This window comes from Ictalurus punctatus, chromosome 19, assembly GCF_001660625.3.
Source record: "Ictalurus punctatus breed USDA103 chromosome 19, Coco_2.0, whole genome shotgun sequence".
Taxonomy (NCBI): Eukaryota; Metazoa; Chordata; class Actinopteri; order Siluriformes; family Ictaluridae; genus Ictalurus; species Ictalurus punctatus.
In genome coordinates this window covers 20,921,438-20,940,410 of record NC_030434.2, presented here as the reverse complement: position 1 = coordinate 20,940,410, position 18,973 = coordinate 20,921,438, and the positions used below count along the sequence as shown (strand labels likewise).

Below are 18,973 nucleotides of genomic sequence, written 5' to 3'. Positions count from 1 at the left end.
CATGTGCATCATAAACACGATTAGCATGATTGTAAGCCCTTAAGTATCATAAACTTTTCACTCAACCAAAGCCAGTTTTATAACAATTCCCAATTACACAAAAGAATAATCTATTAATCAAATAATTTTACAAATCGGCATTAAACCATGACACCTTGTTAATCCATCCAGAACACAAAAAGGTAACAAAACTGCTACCAACTCCCCATAGTATTTAAGTGCCTCTCTAATTGAAAATAAATACTCAATATACAATCTCACCTCACATTTATTCATAAATGACAAAAACTAATAAGCGGTGTTTCAACTCATTTCCTAAGTTTACGAAAGGTTTTCTTTACTGCAAATATTTCCGATCTAAGAAATCACGAGGAATACTATGGGGGAGATAGTAACTATGATTGGGCTTATGCTATTAATTCATATTTAACGAAACAAAGATAAAATATGATAAAATAAACACACACAGGGCATAAGACTCATATTTCATTTAACACTCATACATTCTTTTGTTTGAATATGTATGCCCATATATATCATATACATATAAAACTGACTGTATTCCTGAAAATACTCTTCTTTATCAAATTTAGATGGCGGCAGTACTATCTCAAGGCCACACTTGTATTATGAAATGTTGTTTCAGGGTTAAAGGTGCATTATGCTGGATTGTTACACTGATCATCATCATAAATCACTGAAAATTGATGATCACTGACATTTTTAGCTTCGACATCTTCATGAACATTTTGCTATTCCGTGCCTTTATTCCTTTATTTCCTTATCAAATGAATTCATTGATGCTACAAATACATGAGTATAGTATTACAAAAATCACAGACAGATTAAATGATAAGTAATAGTGGAAACAATTCAAACATCCACACAAAGATTAGCTCATATTATTAATTATGGCCTATTTGAAAAAGCAAAAGTTTGCTTAGAATTTGTATCCACATAGTGCACCTTTAAGGGGAGATTGTCACTTGTACACTTACAAGCCCCATCCAGTATATTGTTGTATGAAATTCTAAGTTTCCTGCAAGGCATTTTGGACTAAAAGACTGAATAAATATCATGAATTGTAAACCCTGGGCACTTGGAAGCATTGGCTTTAAAAGGTATAAGTGTTGTTTTTTTTTTTTTTGCTTCCAACAGTGAAGTACTGAGAGCCTTACTTCTTCTCTTTGCAATAAAGCAGCCATGCCAGTCCAGCCCACTGACTAGATGGATCCTGTCTCGGGCATGTGGCCCATCAATCAAATCATTTTCAAACACAGCACAACAGGTCTACAGACTACACACCAATTGTGACTAAATAGCGTAAAGGTCTTACGCTTTGGGATTGTGCTTGGATGTGTTTAATCAAGTGGATTAGTCATGAGGGAGGGCCTGTGCGAGGCTGAGGAAACATTTAGCCAGTTTGGCTATTGGCCTGCAAGTAATTGTGGTACAATTTGGCAAGGGCTTTATTTAACTCTATTCTCTAGAATTTATTAAGCTCCTGAGCTCTCCAACAGCTGTTTGAGTGCACGCTCAATGTTCATCCGGTGCCCCACCCGTGTCACCCCCAATTCAGCTAAGTCGTCCTTGGTGAGCGCAGGTAGATGCGCACCTTCAATTTCATGCTCTATGAAGCGGGTACGATGCTCCCCTAGTCCAACACTCTCTAACCACTCGCCTACATCATACTTGCTCCACAGTGCAAGAGGGCGCTGTCTGAAGGGCCGCAGGGCCAGAAGTGGAGTGCCCAGGACCGGTGAGGGGCAGGGGGAGGCACAGGGTGAAGGGGAAGGGGAGCGGCTGCGGGCACGAGCACTGGCACTCCGCATGACAAAGCGCACCTCCTTGGGCTCCTGGGGGAGGCTCAGGCTGGAGGACTTGAGGATGGTATGGTGGTGATGGTGGTGATGGTGGGGACCAAATGCACGCATTGGCCCTAGAGGCTCACTTCGCTCTGGAGTGGCCCCCGGGCTGGGTGTCCTGCGGGTTACTGGGTAGCGGCTGCCTGGGCGGATGGTGAAAGTGGTGCCATAGTTCCTTTGTGAGATGGTGTGGAGCTCACCAAGGCTGCTGAAGAGTCTGACAGGTAGAAACAGGGGTTTGGGAGGGCAAGTTAAATAATGAAACCAAAATCCTGAAGTAAGTCACAAGTGCAGGAAAAGACATTACTTTTGACAGTATAATATCTTTATACGAAGACAGTATACAGTTAGTGCGGTAAGCAGAACAGTTAGTATGCAGTTCTATTTATGGTTTCCCATTTACAAACAAATTCTGAAATTAGACTGAAGCTAAAACCTACCTCAGGGATTTACCAAAAGGCTTACCTGGCTGCAAATATACAGTATACAGTATATTCAATGATTTAAACTTAGAAAGCTTAGAATTAGTCAATTTATGGCTTTAATATACTTTAATAAAAGCCATGCATGATAATTGCAGCTATAAGTAATGATGCAATAAGGAATTTTAGTGAAAGTTAGTTGGACGAAGAGATGTCTTTTACCCACAGAGCTAAAAACCTACGATTTACTCTCTTCTCCATTCTCCTCACATCTGCAAGGACATATAGAGACACATAAGGTTGTGTTATGTGCTTACGTGAGGTGTGTAAACGAAACCTGTATAACACTAATAGCTGTGTTCAGTGGTGGTGTGTTGCTCAAAAGTCGAGAAGACTTTGCTGTGGTACATGCAGGTGTGTGACCCATTTAGGGTAAGTGTCTGAAATTAGTTGAGACTCACAGTAGCTTCTTACCTGGCGCCACCTACTGGTGACCTTCTGCCAGGGTCAAGTGCTCCCATTGGTGGCTCCTCCCCTAGAGAATGCGTATCTTTACTTAGCAACTCTGCCCCCATTGCAGCAGGCCTGCTATCATCACCTATGCCCACTTGAGCCCTGGGCTCCTCTCCCCAGAGTTTAGAGCGTCTTTGGAACAGATAGCGTGGGCGGACGGGGCCTGTGCTGGCTGGGTGTGGAAGCAGCTCACTGTCTGACGACTGTTTAAGCAGTGGGTCCCTGAGATGGGCGGGGCGGCCGCGGCCCACCCCGCAACGTGGCTTGCTGGCGTGGGCAGAGTCTGTGCTCTCTGATGACAAAGTGGACATGCTGGAGACTGTGGAAACAGTACTAGTGGTCTCCATGTGGGGGTCCTCAACGCCTGAGTCTGCCGTGGAGTCACTTGCTTTGCCGGAGATCTTTGCTATAGAAGGCCTTGGAGATGCCCCTGGAGAAATGTTGATAGTAACTTTGGGCGTTTCCTTTATTAGAAGGCCATTGGCAAAGGGTTGAGGAGGTGGGACTATGCCAATCTTGCGGAGCTCCTCCCTGGTTTCTTCATCACTAGATGAGAGAAGCGCAGGGGGCAAGGTGACTGTGTAGGGCTCTGCTTCCTCCTCTGAACTCATGGTCATGCTCCGCCCTGCCAGGTTTGAGAGGGTTGGGGCAGGTGAAGGCATGGAAGGTGGAACTACTGGTTGGCTGTGCTCTGTGTCAATCAATGCTGGTTGGACGATCTGCACAGTTGGTGGCACCATGGACTCCTCCAAACTTCGCCCAGATACAGGGCTGCCATTTGTTACCTGACTAGCAGTTTCTGTCGTGATGCTGACATGCTCTTCCCTCCAGGAATCAGAAGGTGAGGCCTCAAGAGCAGCAGGTGGTGTGACTCCTCCCTCTGTCTCTGGTCTCTCCACTGCTCTGCCCTGAGTGGGTGATGGTGAGGGAGTGGGTGTGGGAGTGGGTGTAGTACGGCCACTGAGTGCACGCTCTCTTGCAGCTAAAGCAAGTGCTAATGGAGAGGAGGGGTCCAAAGGACGCCCAGTAAGTGGATGTATAAATGTGGAACCCCCTGGTGGCAGACCAGGAGAAAGCATGGGTGCTGGAGGTGGCAGCTCAGCCAGCTCATCCACTGAATGTGACTGGGATAGTAAAGGGGTGGTTTGAGGTTCGGTGGTACTTCCCTCAACAGAAAGGAACACACTGGTCCTGCGACGAGCTCCTGGAGGTGTAATCCTAGCCCTCTCAGAGAGCACCTGCTGCTGGAACTGCTCTGCTCGGCTGCTGTGTGGAATCCGAGTTCCTCCTAAGGGAGAGGGATCCCTACCAGCCTGGGCAGCTGTGCCCTCCTCAACCTGGCCTTGTTTGACCAGTGGACTCTTCCTGCGCTGGGGCTTGGTAGGGGTATAGACTGCACTCAAGCGGCCCACGTTGGCATATGGGTTCTCCACAGGCTGACCACGCCTACGACCACGCTCAGGAGGAGCTGCCCCAGAGGTAGGTGTTGCTGGCCTGGGAATGGGGGCGGGCTCTACTGGAAGGTGGGCGGTGTCCTGAAGGATAATCATAGAACGAGCCTTTCTCTGGCGGTCCGTTGTGACAGGACCGTGAAGCTTGGGTTCTGCACCTGGCCGGAAGCTTGAACGGGTTTGATTGGCTGCACGTGTTGGGGGCGGAGGAGGCAAGAAAGATGGGGGAGGACCTGATTCCAAGAAGTATGGTGTAGGAGGGGGAGGAGGTGCAGTTTGTGGAGGGGGTGGGATACTGTCTTGTCGGAAGCTGTCAGTCATTGAGGAGCTTCTTGGAAAGCGATGCTCCCCAATTAAAGCAGATATTCTTTCATCTTCTGGTGCACCTGAACAAAATGAATTATGTTCATCAGATATGAAGCATGAATAAATTTCCTGTACTAGACAAGTAACATTTTTGAGACTATAAGACATCTGCAAGAAGGTTAATTATGTGATCATGTGCATGAGTGCCCACATACAGTAACTATATTCATAGTTTTACCAAATGATTTGGTTCTGGTCATCCCATGCAGTTGTATGTGACTTTTATCCACCCCAAGAGACACTCCAGGAACTATTTGCATCCCTTGCCTCTCCAACAGAGACTACACACGCACACACACACACACACACACACACACACACACACACACAGTTTATTAAGTATTACATTTATTAAGTATTACATTTATCTGATCATTTGAAATAAATATGAACAATGTGATATGCATATGAGTGTGTATTATACACTAATCTCAGCCTGTGTGATGCGTCGGCTGGTTGGTCTCTGTTTCACAGTGGCTGCTCTGGAGTCTGGGTCTGAAGGCCGTTGCCTCATCACCACAACGGGCTCTTTTGGAGAACTCAGCATCTCATCCAACTTCTCTGTGAGGAACACACGTAAACACACACTCAAAGAAATTTCAAGACATACTTTTTGAAACAAACAGACATTTCACAAAGCTTTTTTCACAAAACACACATTTAAGCACAAACAGAAATTTCCTTGATGCCATTGCAAGCCATATATACAGTCCAAAATAAGGAATACAATGCCATACATGTGTATGATCACAATGTATACAGTACACATACAATTTAACATCACACAGTACACCACAGTAAATACCCCCAGCACACTGAATCAGTCTCATAATGTTTTGGCTTACCTCCCCTTCTTCTCCTTGAGGCTTGTAGGTAAGAAGCAGGGATGAATCAACATGAATCAATTGAAACTAACTGACTGAACATTGAAACTAATAACTGATGCTTGGTTCACTTTTTGCACTACCATATATTACACTATTGTCAAAGTTTGACAAGAAGTAATTCCTTCTTCTAAAAAACATAGTGTTTGGCATAATACATGAATGAAGCCAACTAGTCGAAGGTCTGGCCTTAAATGAATTTGACGACTTTTGCTCCTGATCTTGACTTTCATTTGTATTTGATCTTGACTTGACCTTGACCCTCTTAAGACCAGAGCACAACAGATTTTTAGCATTTTACCACAATTATCACACCTGATTCAACTCATCAGCTACAGATATTCTTCTTCTTCCTCGTAATTATAGTAGTAGTAGTAGTAGTAGTAGGCCAGACTGCTATAATTTTGATAGAGGACCTAAAGTGCAGAATGCCTGTGAGATTCACATGAAAAGCATATAAACCCCAAAGCATCTTATGGACACATTCTATGGATGTTATAGATCCGCATAAGGTGATATAATGTAATGTCTATTATACATTAAAGATTAACTGCAAAAAATGGAATAGGGATCCCATTAAAATCTCGTATTCCAATGGGAAACCCATTAAATTTTAATTGTAATGAGATAGCAATAATGTACTAATGAACTTCCATTTAAATCCCACATTCAGGAGGTGATAATTATGGCAATATGATGGGAATTTTCTATAATGTAGACATCTGTTACCTCCCATATATAATCTGTCATTATGCCAAGCTTGTGTCCTCTGTATATAGGCTAATTAGTTCAAATTGGCTCCTTCAAGTGCTTGGAATTTTATTAATGATGCTAATGATTATGCTAAAAGATTCAAGACTCATTCTTTAGACCTGTGTGTGTGTGTGTGTGTGTGCGTGTGTGTGCGCGTGTGTGTTTTACCCATCTCTTCTAGCTCTGCGGTCATGCTTTTGGAGCGCAGGGTTAGGCTTGTGCTGGGGTCTCTCTTGGGTGGTGGAGGAGCTGAAAGGCCATCAAACCAAAAAAGCGACATAAAGAGACACAGTGTAACACTCCAGAGTGGAATTCTTATGATCTTATGACTGTATATGTGGTGTTTTGTGGTATATGGATACACACCCTTTTTGCGAACAACATCTCCGGTGTCAGGTTTCCGCGTCACTGACACCACTTTCATAAGAAGACGACTCCCACCTTGCCGAATCAGAGAGACCACTTGCCGATGGCCCACTTTTACCACGCTGACCCCGTTCACCTGAGTCACACAGACAGTTGGTTTTATTCTAAAATCCCTTACAAACTAATTTTCCAGGCTCAGTAAACAGTTTTAAATCCCACAGCTCCTCACCTCGATCAGGAAGTCCCCAGTTCGTAGCCCTGCCCTCCACGCCACCCCATCCAGATCCACTGACTCCAGATATTGCAACGCAGGAAACGCAGGAGTCGGAGTGAATTCTTCAATTGGAGTTTCAGCTGGTAGTAGAGAACACACACACATGCACACATGACACAATTGGCATATAATAGGCATGTGTGTGCATATGGAAGTGTGTGTGCACCTTGAGAGTAGCATACATTTACATTTACACTACCTTTTGCCCCTCGAAGAACAAAGCCAAATCCCTCACTGTCTCGCTTCTGCAGCGTGGCAGTTTTCTCTTCAATTACATAATCACTGAGGACACAAGTCAGTGTTAAGACATGAATTTGACATCTTCTGATATTTCATGCTTGATTTCTGCGTGAGATCTGCTTAGCTACTGAGTATAAGATCCCTGAAATCGATCACAAGCGTAAGATTCTGATATCTTTCACGGAAATACTGTCTTTCTGTTCTTTGTGTAACAACATCTGTGTAACTGATTCCAACCGCATCGATTCCAACTGATTCCGAATATCAAGCATGTGTACAGTGAATTATGAGTGTTCAAGCTTTTTAGCTGATATTTACCATGTTATAAATGTTTGCAGGCTGCACTATAGTACATGTTCCAAACCAAAATATAGGAAGAGAAGAGGAGAGAGAAGTGAAACAAGAGAGTGTGTACCTGTAGGAGGTAAAATTATCATAGGAGCCAACAGTGTAATGCCTAAAAAGCCTCTTGGTGCGATCTTCTCTTGTTTCTGCAAAACAAATTCATTTCAGGTGTGACAACGTATTGAATACTAAATCATGATATGTGTATATGTTAAACAATTAATGCATGAATTCAACCACATGTACTACTGTATATGTGTGGTGGTCTGGGAAAATCCATCGGATCCATCACCTGTGGCTAAATTCTGGCAAGCAGCCAAAAATGATGAAAAATCAGGTTTAGACTAAAACAGATTTTTCTGTCTATAACCTACAGTTGAGGTTTTGTTTAAAGATCAATTTTTTAAAATTTATTTCGTACTGCCTTTCAGAAGCTACATAAGATATTTACCAGTCCCTCCAGGATTTTGCGACTTCATGATCAAGGAAACGCCGGGAATATTTGCAGGAGCTTGCAATTTTTCTGAATTGCCATAGATTTTCCGCAGATTTGGGCCAAGGCGTGTCGTGTTACAGCATCACAACACTCATTCTGCCAAGCCCTCTTCGATTCACACGCACCGAACATGAGTACAGCTAAAAGGTCTCGTTTACCAACAAACATCACTGTGAAAGACAATGCGAAAAAATTTCTTGCAGCAGCAATTTCCCCTATTCAAGTAGTTTTCCGCAAGAATTGCGCAAAAAGCCGCAGCAAATTCAAGCATTTTTCACCGCAACAATCACAAAAAACTCTGCTAAATCCTGTACGGACTGATTTACAGTTTCCCAGAAGACAAAATAATAAAAAAAATTTCACCAATCATCCTGTTTAAAAGTTTACACACCCCTGGCTCCTAATATATCGTGTTGGCTTCTTCGGTGAATGTGTACACCTTTTGTAATAGTCGTGTACGAGTCCCTCAGTTGTCCTCGGTGTGAAAAGATGAATCTCAACATCATATAAACACTGCTGGAAAGTTGTGAAATATGCAGAAGATGCTGGAAAAGTAAAGAATGTGCAGGACCTGGAGGATTTTTCTGAAGAACAGTGGGCAGTTTAACTGCTCAGGACAAACAAGGGACTCGTGAACAACTCTCACAAAACACCATCCAGGATCATCCATATAAACTTCTGAAATGGTTCATTTGTGTAAATTCAGTTATTATTGTGTCTTGTGGACTATTTTTTCAAAGATCATGTTAGGAGCCAGCCTAAAAAACATGGCTGCAGAAACGCTATAAAGAGAGACATAGTGTTTATTATTTTTAAGTCAATATATAGCAGTTGCTTTTAGACGATCAGTGTGCTGGTGTCTTTCAGTAGAATTGCGATTAAAATCTTTAGATGCAGTTTTCTCCTTTTTCACTTTCGTAAGTAACCAGATTTCAGAACTTCTGGTTGAGAAACATGCAAAATTTCACCATGTGAAGAGTATTTTCCACACAGATTTTTTTTCTACATTTCTTCATGCACATTTCAAAAGCTTAAAACCAAAGGGGATTGACTTAACGTGACATCAATAATGAAAACTATTTGATATGCTAATATTTATCTGAATAATATCTGAATGCTTAGCCAGATTTAAAAATCAAAGTTAAAGTAAAAAAAAAAAGAAGTAAATTAAAAAAAAAAAAAAAATCTTTGTTAAATTCTGGCCAATTTCATTTACAACTCCACTTTTCCCCCAAGCGCATAATATGCAACATGGACATACTATTGTAGATGTGTGTATGTATATATGTTCTAACCTAGTCGTGGGTCATACTGTCTCAGCTGAACCTCCTCTACGCAGTGCGCAGGAAACCAACCGGTTCGTCCTTTAACGGAGCCTTCCCAGAATCCTCCTTCACCTATGCTCAGCACTAGGAGAGAAATCGGGTCATCAAATATGGTTTCCCCAATTTTATTAAGATTGCACTCAGATCTCAGAGAAAAAACTAATCCTGTGACCTATTAAACCCCTTAAAATACATGAATTATTGTTATTGAACATTTTATTTAATCACTTTTACAAATAACAAAAGTGAGGAATGTGAGTCTGGGTACTGGAAGTTTAATAGGTTAATAGGATAAGAAGTAAGGTATACAGCCTTATTTATCATTATCATTATCATTTTCATATATATCAATATATTTTCAATATATATGTGCAAATATTTTCTTCACATATACCAGATTGGAATGAAGTTGGGCTCAGAACGCAGCCACGCTACGGCGTCCCTGAAGCAGGAAAAGCTAAGTAAAAAACCCAGCCTTAAAAACCCAGCTGTAACCATTGAGCCATGACTGCCCTGCTTATAATAATAAAGCTGTATATAAGCAAATTATTGTTACACAAGTAAGTTACATTATGCACTTTCATTAGGTTTTCAGTAAATCTATGCAATTTACAGAATAACTCTAATCCTGTTGTAGCTGTTTGGGGTTTTATATGCAGTATATTTCATTATTACACTGGCAACCTGTTTTGGAACACTGTACATAGATACAGATGCCCCTAACATACTGTAAGACAGACTGACCTTTGACCCTCTCCCCGCGGTTGAGTGTGATCTCACCCTCACCCTGCGGAGTGTGTGAGCTGACAGCGATGAAGGTACGGCCAGGCACCGCGCTGTAGAGCCTCCGCTTTGGCCCTCGCGATACAGCAGGGGGACTGGGATCCCTCTGTACAGGACTGCCAGGGCTGCAACACACACACACACACACACACACACACAAATATACACACACACATGATGTATCAGACCTGCAGCTTTTATCCAAAGGTTATCCAAACACCCTAACAGATGCATGCCTGAAATCATGAATAACATTGCAGTAGATTTTATAGATCCTTAAAAGCTTGTAACAGTGAAATGATGTGAGGTGGGAATAAATTTGGCACCAATTCATTAACTCTACACAATTCATAATAGAGATGTCCATCCGTCCATACCGCTTATCCTTTTCAGGGTCACAGGGAACCTATCCCAGGGAGCATCGGGCACAAGGCGGGGTACACCCTGGACAGGGTACCAATCCATCACAGGGCACAATCACGCACACACTCTCACACCCATTCATACACTACAGACACTTTAGACATGCTAATCAGCCTACCATGCATGTCTTTGGACTGAGGAAGGAAACCGGAGTACCCGGAGGAAACCCCCGCAGCACGGGGAGAACATGCAAACTCCGCACACACAGGGCCATAGTGGGAATCGAACCCCCGACCCTGGAGGTGTGAGGCAAACGTGCTGACCGCTAAGCCACCGATAATAACCTGCTTGATTGGTTTAAAGCGACAATTTGTTGCCTGTGCATTGAAATGCAACTGCAATGAAAACACTGAAAAGTCTGAATCCCCTGAATCGACTCCATGCCCTCTGTTAAAACTTACATATAAGCAGATCTGATTCAGATGGGGGCAAAGTGAATTTCTGGGCCAAAATCTTTTTTTTTTTTTTATTGAACTAGTGAGAGCCCTAACATGGTGATATTGCGAATCATACTGTAGTTTTTAAAGTATCATTGAACTTATATGATAATTATAGGTCTAGAGACTTAATACAATTTTAACAAGCCTTAACTCAAAAGTTGGAGGTCAAAAGGTTTTGAGTCAATGTATGCATTATTGATACTGTAATGTGTCCACTTTCATGTGTCCAGTGGAAATCTTAAGGGCAATTTAGCATGTCTACCTACTGGTGTGTATTTGGGAGATGGGAGGAGAGTGGAGAACCCAAAGCCAACCCACAGGCACAAAGAGAACATGTGAAACATGTAACCCAAGCTCAGGATTGAACCAGGGACCCTGGAACAGGGACACCATCATCAGGTATGGAATGGGTTTAATCCAAACCTCAGTAACTCATAAAAACAAGTAGGCCTATAAATAACATCCATTTGAATCCAATGTGAATTTAGGTTAAATGTGTTCTGTTGGTGGAAAGTTACTGATCAGAAGGTCTGGGGGTTCAATCACTGAACCCAGCACTGCAACGCTTCCATTGTTGGGCCCTTGAACAAGGCCCTTAACCCTCTCTACTCCAGGAGCACATCTTAACAAGCTGGGATATGCGTAAAAAGAATTTTACGGTGCTGTAATGTATATGTGATAAATAAAGGCTTCTTATTCTTCTTAAAAAGCTCTACAGCTCCAATAAATATACAAAATACTGTATTATTGTACACACTGAAATATTGACACTAATATTTGAATACTTTTTTCCAGTTAAAGGGGCCAAACATTTGATAACCCCTGATGAAGAGTACCTGAGATGGCCACGGGTGTGTCTCCTGAGGCTGCGTGTGTGTCCCCCCTGTGGGCTATGTGGGCTCGGGACGGTGTTATCAGGCTCCAGCGGGGGCAGGCTGTGTAGTGAAGGGGCTGGCGAGGGTGCGGGCAGACTCTCGTCCAGTGCGTTATCGCTGGCCGAACGCATCAGGGAGCGGCGTGGTGACATACACACCCCACGGCGCCGAGTCGAGTATGAGGGGCTCTCCCTGAAAGGCACTGCAACAGAGAGACAGTCTCACACACATACACACCATCGACTCATGGTCATGTACGCATACACAGAGTCGAACGTCTGTGTATTCTCTGAGGTTTCCGGCAGACATTTAGCAGAGATGGCAAGCATGCAGGTAACACACTTTTACAACACGCACACACACATCAACAACTATGACAGGTTTATGACACATCTGGGCATTGTTCAAACATGCCTTGACTGGTTCACGATTTCACCCTTCAGTCATTTGAAGTAAATGATATTAACTTCAATATAAAAACGTCTCAAGACATTAAAAATGATGCCCTTTTTAGTAGTCAAGAGATTGTAAAAAAAAAAGTAAATAATTAATTAATTAAAATTTGTGCAAAGGGATTGAACAGGTGTTACAGAAAAGATTCATGGACAACCCAGAGACTGAGCAGAGAAATCTTCAGGATACAGAGAATACACAGAAAACACGTCATTACACACACACACACACACACACACACACACACACACACACACACACACACACACACGCACGCACACACACAAACAGACCATATAGAGATTACAAACAGATGACCCACAGATTACATTAAGATCACATGGAGGAGAAGTGAGATTTACAGTGAGAACACACACAGATTATAGACACGGTATAATGATGGTATAATGTCTGATACATTATTGAAGCAGAGATTAAACAAAGTACGTACATTAGATTATTCTGTAAAACTTTCTTTAATCCATTTTCGAGACTTTACCAACAGTCAACAAATCATTGATAGACTTTCTAAATGCAGCCCATCAACTGAGTCTGAACAACAGCAACGTTTAGTTCTCATATCTAATTGGTCAGATGTTTATTTTATATAACAACATCTCTGTGCAGTTTTTTTTGTGATTGTTGCATCCAAAAATGCTTGATTTTGCTGAGGCTTCTTTTTTCTTCTTCTTCAAATTTTGCGTTGCAATTCCGATGCCAAATGTGTAGGCACTTCCTGTGGTGGACAGAAGTCAGCACTTGACACTCTGACCAGTCTGCAGCTACGCAGCCCCATACAGAGCAAACTGCAATGCACTGTGTTCTGACCTGTTTCTATCATAGCTAGCATTGACTGTTTCAGCAATTTGTGCTACAGTATCTCTTCTGTAGTATCAAGCCAGACAGGCTAGCCTTCACTCCCTATGCACATCAATGAGCCTTGTGTACCCATGAACCAGTCGCTGGTTCACCGTTTGTTCTTTCTTGGACCACTTTTGTTAGGTACTAACCACTGCATACCAGAAACACTCCACAAGACCTGCCATTTTTGAGATGCTCTAACCCAGTCGTCCAGCCATCAAAATTTGGCCCTTGTCAGAGTCAATTAGATCCTTGTCCATTGTTCCTGCTTCCAACACCTCAACTTCAAGAACTGACTGTTCACTTGCTGCCTAATAAATCCCACTTCACCCAGTGATAGCTGGACTACAGGCATTTAATAGTGTACTTTAAATATATACTTTAACGATTTAATATATGCCATTATTAGAAGACAGACAGACATTTGTTGACATGTTAAGAATCCGTTGATAAGCTGCTTCATGACAGTCTATAGCCGGTTTGTCTAGAGTAGTCTATCTAAATTAAGTGCTATCATTTATTCTTTAAATGGAGCAACTTAATTACAGTTAAATGTTTTAGCATCTGGGCTGGATTAAATGTCTGATGTAATATAAGCAGTACAAATGTAATACAGCCAATTTTTGAAGATTTAATCCAATCCATTGGGAAAAATTGCACCTGCTCATTGATATTAAATTGAATAGATACCATAAACACAGCACTCGAAGTTGCAAGCATGAGTACGACTGAGTAAGAAAATATGACAGAGGGGCTAAAACAGATCTGATCAGATAATCACATGTTTGAGTTTTTATATTTGATATTGATAAAAGGTGCCCCATTTCTATTTTCATACAAACTGCATTACTGAAACTTGGACCAAAGGTTTTGAACGGCTTTTTATCTGCACAATCAATTCAACAGGAGTAGGAACCACTTTTTATACCTCATGGTACAAGAGCTTCTAGTGAGGTAAAGAAGGTCAAAGTATGTCTTACCTACGTCTGAGGTTTTATGGATCTTGATGATCTCAGCCAGGTCAAAGTTCCCTGCGATGATGGCCACCTACAGGTGTATCCGAGATTAAACTTTTTTTTTTTAAATTAAATTGTATTATGTGCTGGAAAACCACAATCATGAAATTGTTATTTTATTATTTTAATTCTTTTAATCCGACAGGCACACAAAAGTAAACATTTCTCAAGGCAGGCTACCTGGAATGCTGTCTGGTTGTTGTAATTCTTGATGTCTTTATTTGCTCCTCGAAATAGCAACACTCGGGCACAGCCGTCCTAAACAGACGGGAAACGAGCGGGATGGGATAGAGGTGAAGGTCAGAAGTGTGGAGAGAAGGGAGAGAGGAGAGGGTACACTGGTGTAGGATCAAGGATAAAGGCATATACACAGCTTTAAAGAAGGGGTTCTCTAACTATGATTGATTGACTGCACAAAATTGATAATTCTTTTCTATTATGCAAACATCATCCTATTTATTTCTTGACGTCATGACGTCATTTTCCACCTAAAAGAACCAAAACTACTTCCACATTATGTTTTTTTCATACAACAGCACTAGACACAAGCTGACATCATTTATTACGCTCAAGTGATTAAGCTTTACGCTAAACCCATTAAATTTACATGACTATAAAATTAATCAGGCTATTAATTATAACAGTTTATACCACAGTGCTGTTGAATTCTTGAATCTAATTGGTCAGAAGGTGTTGATTCATTTTCGGTAATATTCTAATATGTTATCATTTCTGTAGTAACAGCTAACAGAGGGACTTCTATGGTGGACACATCACATACATTTTTTTGTTGTTGTTAAATGTGTGTAATTGTTGATATGGTTTTCTGTGAGATGGGATTTATTTTTGGAAGGAGTCTCCAGTGTCAGCACTTTGTTACAGTCAGGGGTAAAGCTGTAACTTTCCAAGTTTTCCAACATGGGAAAGTCTTCAGGACAGAGGACTTTGTTTTTTTGGACATTTTTAGACAAGCAAACATTTGATCCTCTTTGAAACAGTGCCTATTAATAAAGTTGATACACTTGAGCAAAACCACAAGGAAAATGAGCTTTTTCAATCATTTATTCAACAGAAATATCAATAGATGTGATATACTTCTGTGGAAAAAGTACATGCACCCTTAGCCTCAGAAGCTACTATTGCCCCCTTTAGCAGAAATAACTACATGTAGGCGTTTTGCATAATTGTCCACCAGTCTCTGACCTCGGCTTGCTGGAATTTTTGACCACTCTTCCATGCGATATTCTTTCAGTTGCAAGATGTTTGAGGGTTTTCTTGCATGTACTGCCCATTTCAAACCCCCCTACAACAATTCAATGGGATTCAAATCCGGGTTTTGACTAGGCCGTTCCATAACCCTCCATTTCTTCTTTTTGAGTCATTCCTTGGTGGATTTGCTAGTGTGCTTAGGATCATTATCCTGTTGAAAGGTCCACTTTCGGTTCAACTTCAACTTTTGGACAGATGGCCTCACAATCTTCAAGCACTCTGTGATATGAACCAGAATTCATATTTGAATCACTGAATGCAAGCTGTCCAGTCCCTGAGGAATCAGAGCAACCCCAAACCATAACGTTTCCACCCTCGTGCTTCATAGTTGGTATGAGGTGCTTCTCCTGAAAAGCTGTTACTGTGGCCAAACAACTCTATCTTTGATTCGTCTGTCCAAAGCACATTATTCCAAAAGGCCTGGTCTTTGCCTATATGCTCACTGGCAAACTGTAGTCTTGCAAAGTCAAATTTGTGCAATCTCTTTCTGATTGTAGGGGCACACACTTTGACACTAACAGCTGCAAGACTTAGTAGCACATCCAGTAATGAAATTTTGGAATTCTTTTTGCATCAGACAGTCTGCTCTTGGGATGAATGTTCTGGGATGGCTAGTCCTGGACTAATTGGCAGTCATTTAAAATATTACAGTGGAATGACGTATTTCAAATAATATGGAGACCTTTTTAAATCCCTTGCCAGATTCATAGGCATCCACAACTATTTTTCTGAAGGCCTTACAGATCTCTTTAGATCTTGGCATGATGACACCACACACCTCAATAGCAAAGGGAACACCAGACACTAGATATGAGAGCGGTATAAATAAGACAGTTTCCATCTGCACACCCTAAACACCTGTTTATAATTTTATGCATTTGAAGGCGTGATAAATGTAGGGGTGTACTTACTTTTTCCATGTGCTGATCTGTTTTTTTGTTAATTGAAATTGTGAAAATTACAACAAAATGTCAATTTCACGTGTCACTTGATAGAGTGTATCAACTTTATTATGGAAGTATAATAGTGCCAAATGTCTTCAAGGCAAAATGGCATTTTGAATGACATAAATTGAATAAAAACATATCGCAATCACAATGCTTGAATTTTTCTGCCCAGCAATAGTCTTCTGGACTATATGTAAGCACCTGTTATGTGAAATAGATTATTCAGGGCCGGACTAAATAAAAAAAAATTTATGATCTCTCTCTTTTCTTTTTTTTTTGAATGAACATTTTGCAGATTCTGCAAGGTGTATGTAAACTTATGACCTCAACTGCATGTATGTATGTACTGTATGTACACAGTATGTGTTTGTACCTGGTTGTAGAGCGCACACAGGTGCAGCGCTGTGTTTCCTGAGGCATTCTGCGCACTCATCTCAGCTCCGTAGAACAACAGGTGCTCGAGGTGCTGCACATTTCCGTGTCGACAAGCCTGCAGATCAACACCACCCCCGTGCTTTAGTCCCCCTAATGCTGCAGGTACAGTGAAGAACGTATAGATGTGTGTATATATGTGTGCGTGTGTGTGCGTGTGTGCGTGTGCGCGTTACCTGGTGGATCTCCTGCCAGCCATTTTCATCGCTGTAGCCGAGCTGAGCGTGATCATACAGCAGCAGTTCACAGCAGTACGGGTCGCCCCCTATCATAGCGCTGTGGTACAGAGGAGTGAGCCCACGGCTATCTTTATAGTCCGGAGATGCTCCTAGATCCAACATGGTCTACAGAGTGTGAGGAAGAAAACTTTTTTTTTTTAAAGAAAGAAACAAAGAGCTCTGTTTTCATTCAGAGACAAGCATAAATTCATGCTATAACACCTGTGTAGGGGTAATTTGGTTGGGTGTAATTTTGCAGCCATTTTTTGTGGCAATGAATGGGTCTGCGCTGATGTGGGTGGAGAAACACAACAAGAGATGAAGGAACACACAAAAGCACAAAAAAAGACTTTTGTTGTTCTATCAGCCAGCTAGTCATTTCTACTACTAAAATATTGACGTGAAATCTTTACATATATGTCATTAGGAAACTGACTGAGCTGAGCCGCTGGCATACGCTCAGTTCGTAAAGGGAGATGATCTGATTAGAAATCACACCAACATGCCTCTTACTAATATATTATTTCTATGTTAAACACCTTTTTTCAATAACTACAATGACATGCACATCAGATCCCTTTAAGGTCTATATTCCGGTTGCAATGATATTAAGAAATGCGATGTTTATGTGTGTACAGGCATCTGAATATTCCTGTATACATGGTTGTTGTAAGTATGCCTGAGTTACCATTCCTAAATACCTATGGAATCAGACTATTGTCTTAATCTGAATCAGATAATCAGATTGCGGTGTTTACACGACTCAATACTAATCAGAATATTGTCTTAATCAGACTGCGTTGTTTACATGACTCAATACTAATCAGAATATTGTCTTAATCAGATTGCGTTGTTTACATGACTCAATACTAATCAGAATATTGTCTTAATCAGATTACGGTCTTTACATGCCTCAATACTAATCAGAATATTGTCTTAATCAGATTACGGTCTTTACATGCCTCAATACTAATCAGAATATTGTCTTAATCAGATTACGGTCTTTACATGCCTCAATACTAATCAGAATATTGTCTTAATCAGATTGCGTTGTTTACATGACTCAATACTAATCAGAATATTGTCTTAATCAGATTTCGGTCTTTACATGCCTCAATACTAATCAGAATATTGTCTTAATCAGATTGCATTGTTTACATGCCTCAATACTAATCAGAATATTGTCTTAATCAGATTACGGTCTTTACATGCCTCAATACTAATCAGAATATTGTCTTAATCAGATTGCATTGTTTACATGACTCAATACTAATCAGAATATTGTCTTAATCAGATTACGGTCTTTACATGCCTCAATACTAATCAGAATATTGTCTTAATCAGATTGCATTGTTTACATGACTCAATACTAATCAGAATATTGTCTTAATCAGATTACGGTCTTTACATGCCTCAATACTAATCAGAATATTGTCTTAATCAGATTGCGTTGTTTACATGACTCAATACTAATCAGAATATTGACATCATATTCATATCGCAATATTAATGTGCATGCAAACGTAGTCAGTTATGCCACTCTTCACATTAAGGTGGTAATAGTACTAAGTTCATACTTAAAGATATACTAAGTATAGATAATGTGTTTAAATCTTATTTAGTTAAAAGTGGAAGTATCCATCCAAAAATCTACTCAAGTGAGAGACATAAAGTAAACACAAAGCCTAGTCAGCTACTGTTTAAATGTACTCGAGTATTAAAAAGTAAAACGAAATGTTTTTAACCTGTAAAATGAGGTCAATGTCCTTTCTGATGTGAAAAGTATCTTTTATTACATTTTTAAAACTATTAGATTATTTTTGTTTTAAAGCAACTCTCTTTGCTAGTCATATGTAAAGCTAACATTATGTAGTTTGCAGAAGAAGTAAAATATACTGTAAATAGCCAATTTTTACCATTAGCTAAAATTTGACTTGCTGCCAATTTTTGCTAGCT

The 18,973-nt window shown here is 40.9% G+C and overlaps 1 protein-coding gene across 9 annotated transcripts in view; it reads right to left on the bottom strand.

The window, feature by feature from the left end:
- Nucleotides 1–250: 250 nt before the first annotated feature.
- shank3b (SH3 and multiple ankyrin repeat domains 3b) overlaps nt 251–18,973 on the bottom strand; it is a 37,730-nt gene continuing 19,007 nt past the window's right edge. For 4 of the 9 annotated variants that reach the window (XM_017494562.3, XM_017494563.3, XM_017494561.3 and 1 more), the window contains 17 exons: nt 16,976–17,143; nt 16,741–16,857; nt 14,332–14,409; nt 14,116–14,182; nt 11,783–12,041; nt 10,045–10,208; nt 9,271–9,384; nt 7,550–7,625; nt 7,094–7,176; nt 6,850–6,974; nt 6,621–6,756; nt 6,423–6,503; nt 5,042–5,178; nt 4,796–4,898; nt 2,762–4,637; nt 2,530–2,559; nt 251–2,082 (listed from right to left, as the gene is read on the bottom strand). In XM_017494562.3, the coding sequence (XP_017350051.1) occupies nt 1,497–2,082; nt 2,530–2,559; nt 2,762–4,637; nt 4,796–4,898; nt 5,042–5,178; nt 6,423–6,503; nt 6,621–6,756; nt 6,850–6,974; nt 7,094–7,176; nt 7,550–7,625; nt 9,271–9,384; nt 10,045–10,208; nt 11,783–12,041; nt 14,116–14,182; nt 14,332–14,409; nt 16,741–16,857; nt 16,976–17,143 (4,200 nt within the window). In that variant the 3' untranslated portion in view covers nt 251–1,496. Of the gene's footprint in view, nt 2,083–2,509; nt 2,560–2,761; nt 4,638–4,795; nt 4,899–5,041; nt 5,179–6,422; nt 6,504–6,620; nt 6,757–6,849; nt 6,975–7,093; nt 7,177–7,549; nt 7,626–9,270; nt 9,385–10,044; nt 10,209–11,782; nt 12,042–14,115; nt 14,183–14,331; nt 14,410–16,740; nt 16,858–16,975; nt 17,144–18,973 lie in introns of all 9 variants that reach the window. The other 5 variants (XM_017494564.3, XM_017494566.3, XM_017494567.3 and 2 more) reach the window with 5 other exon arrangements.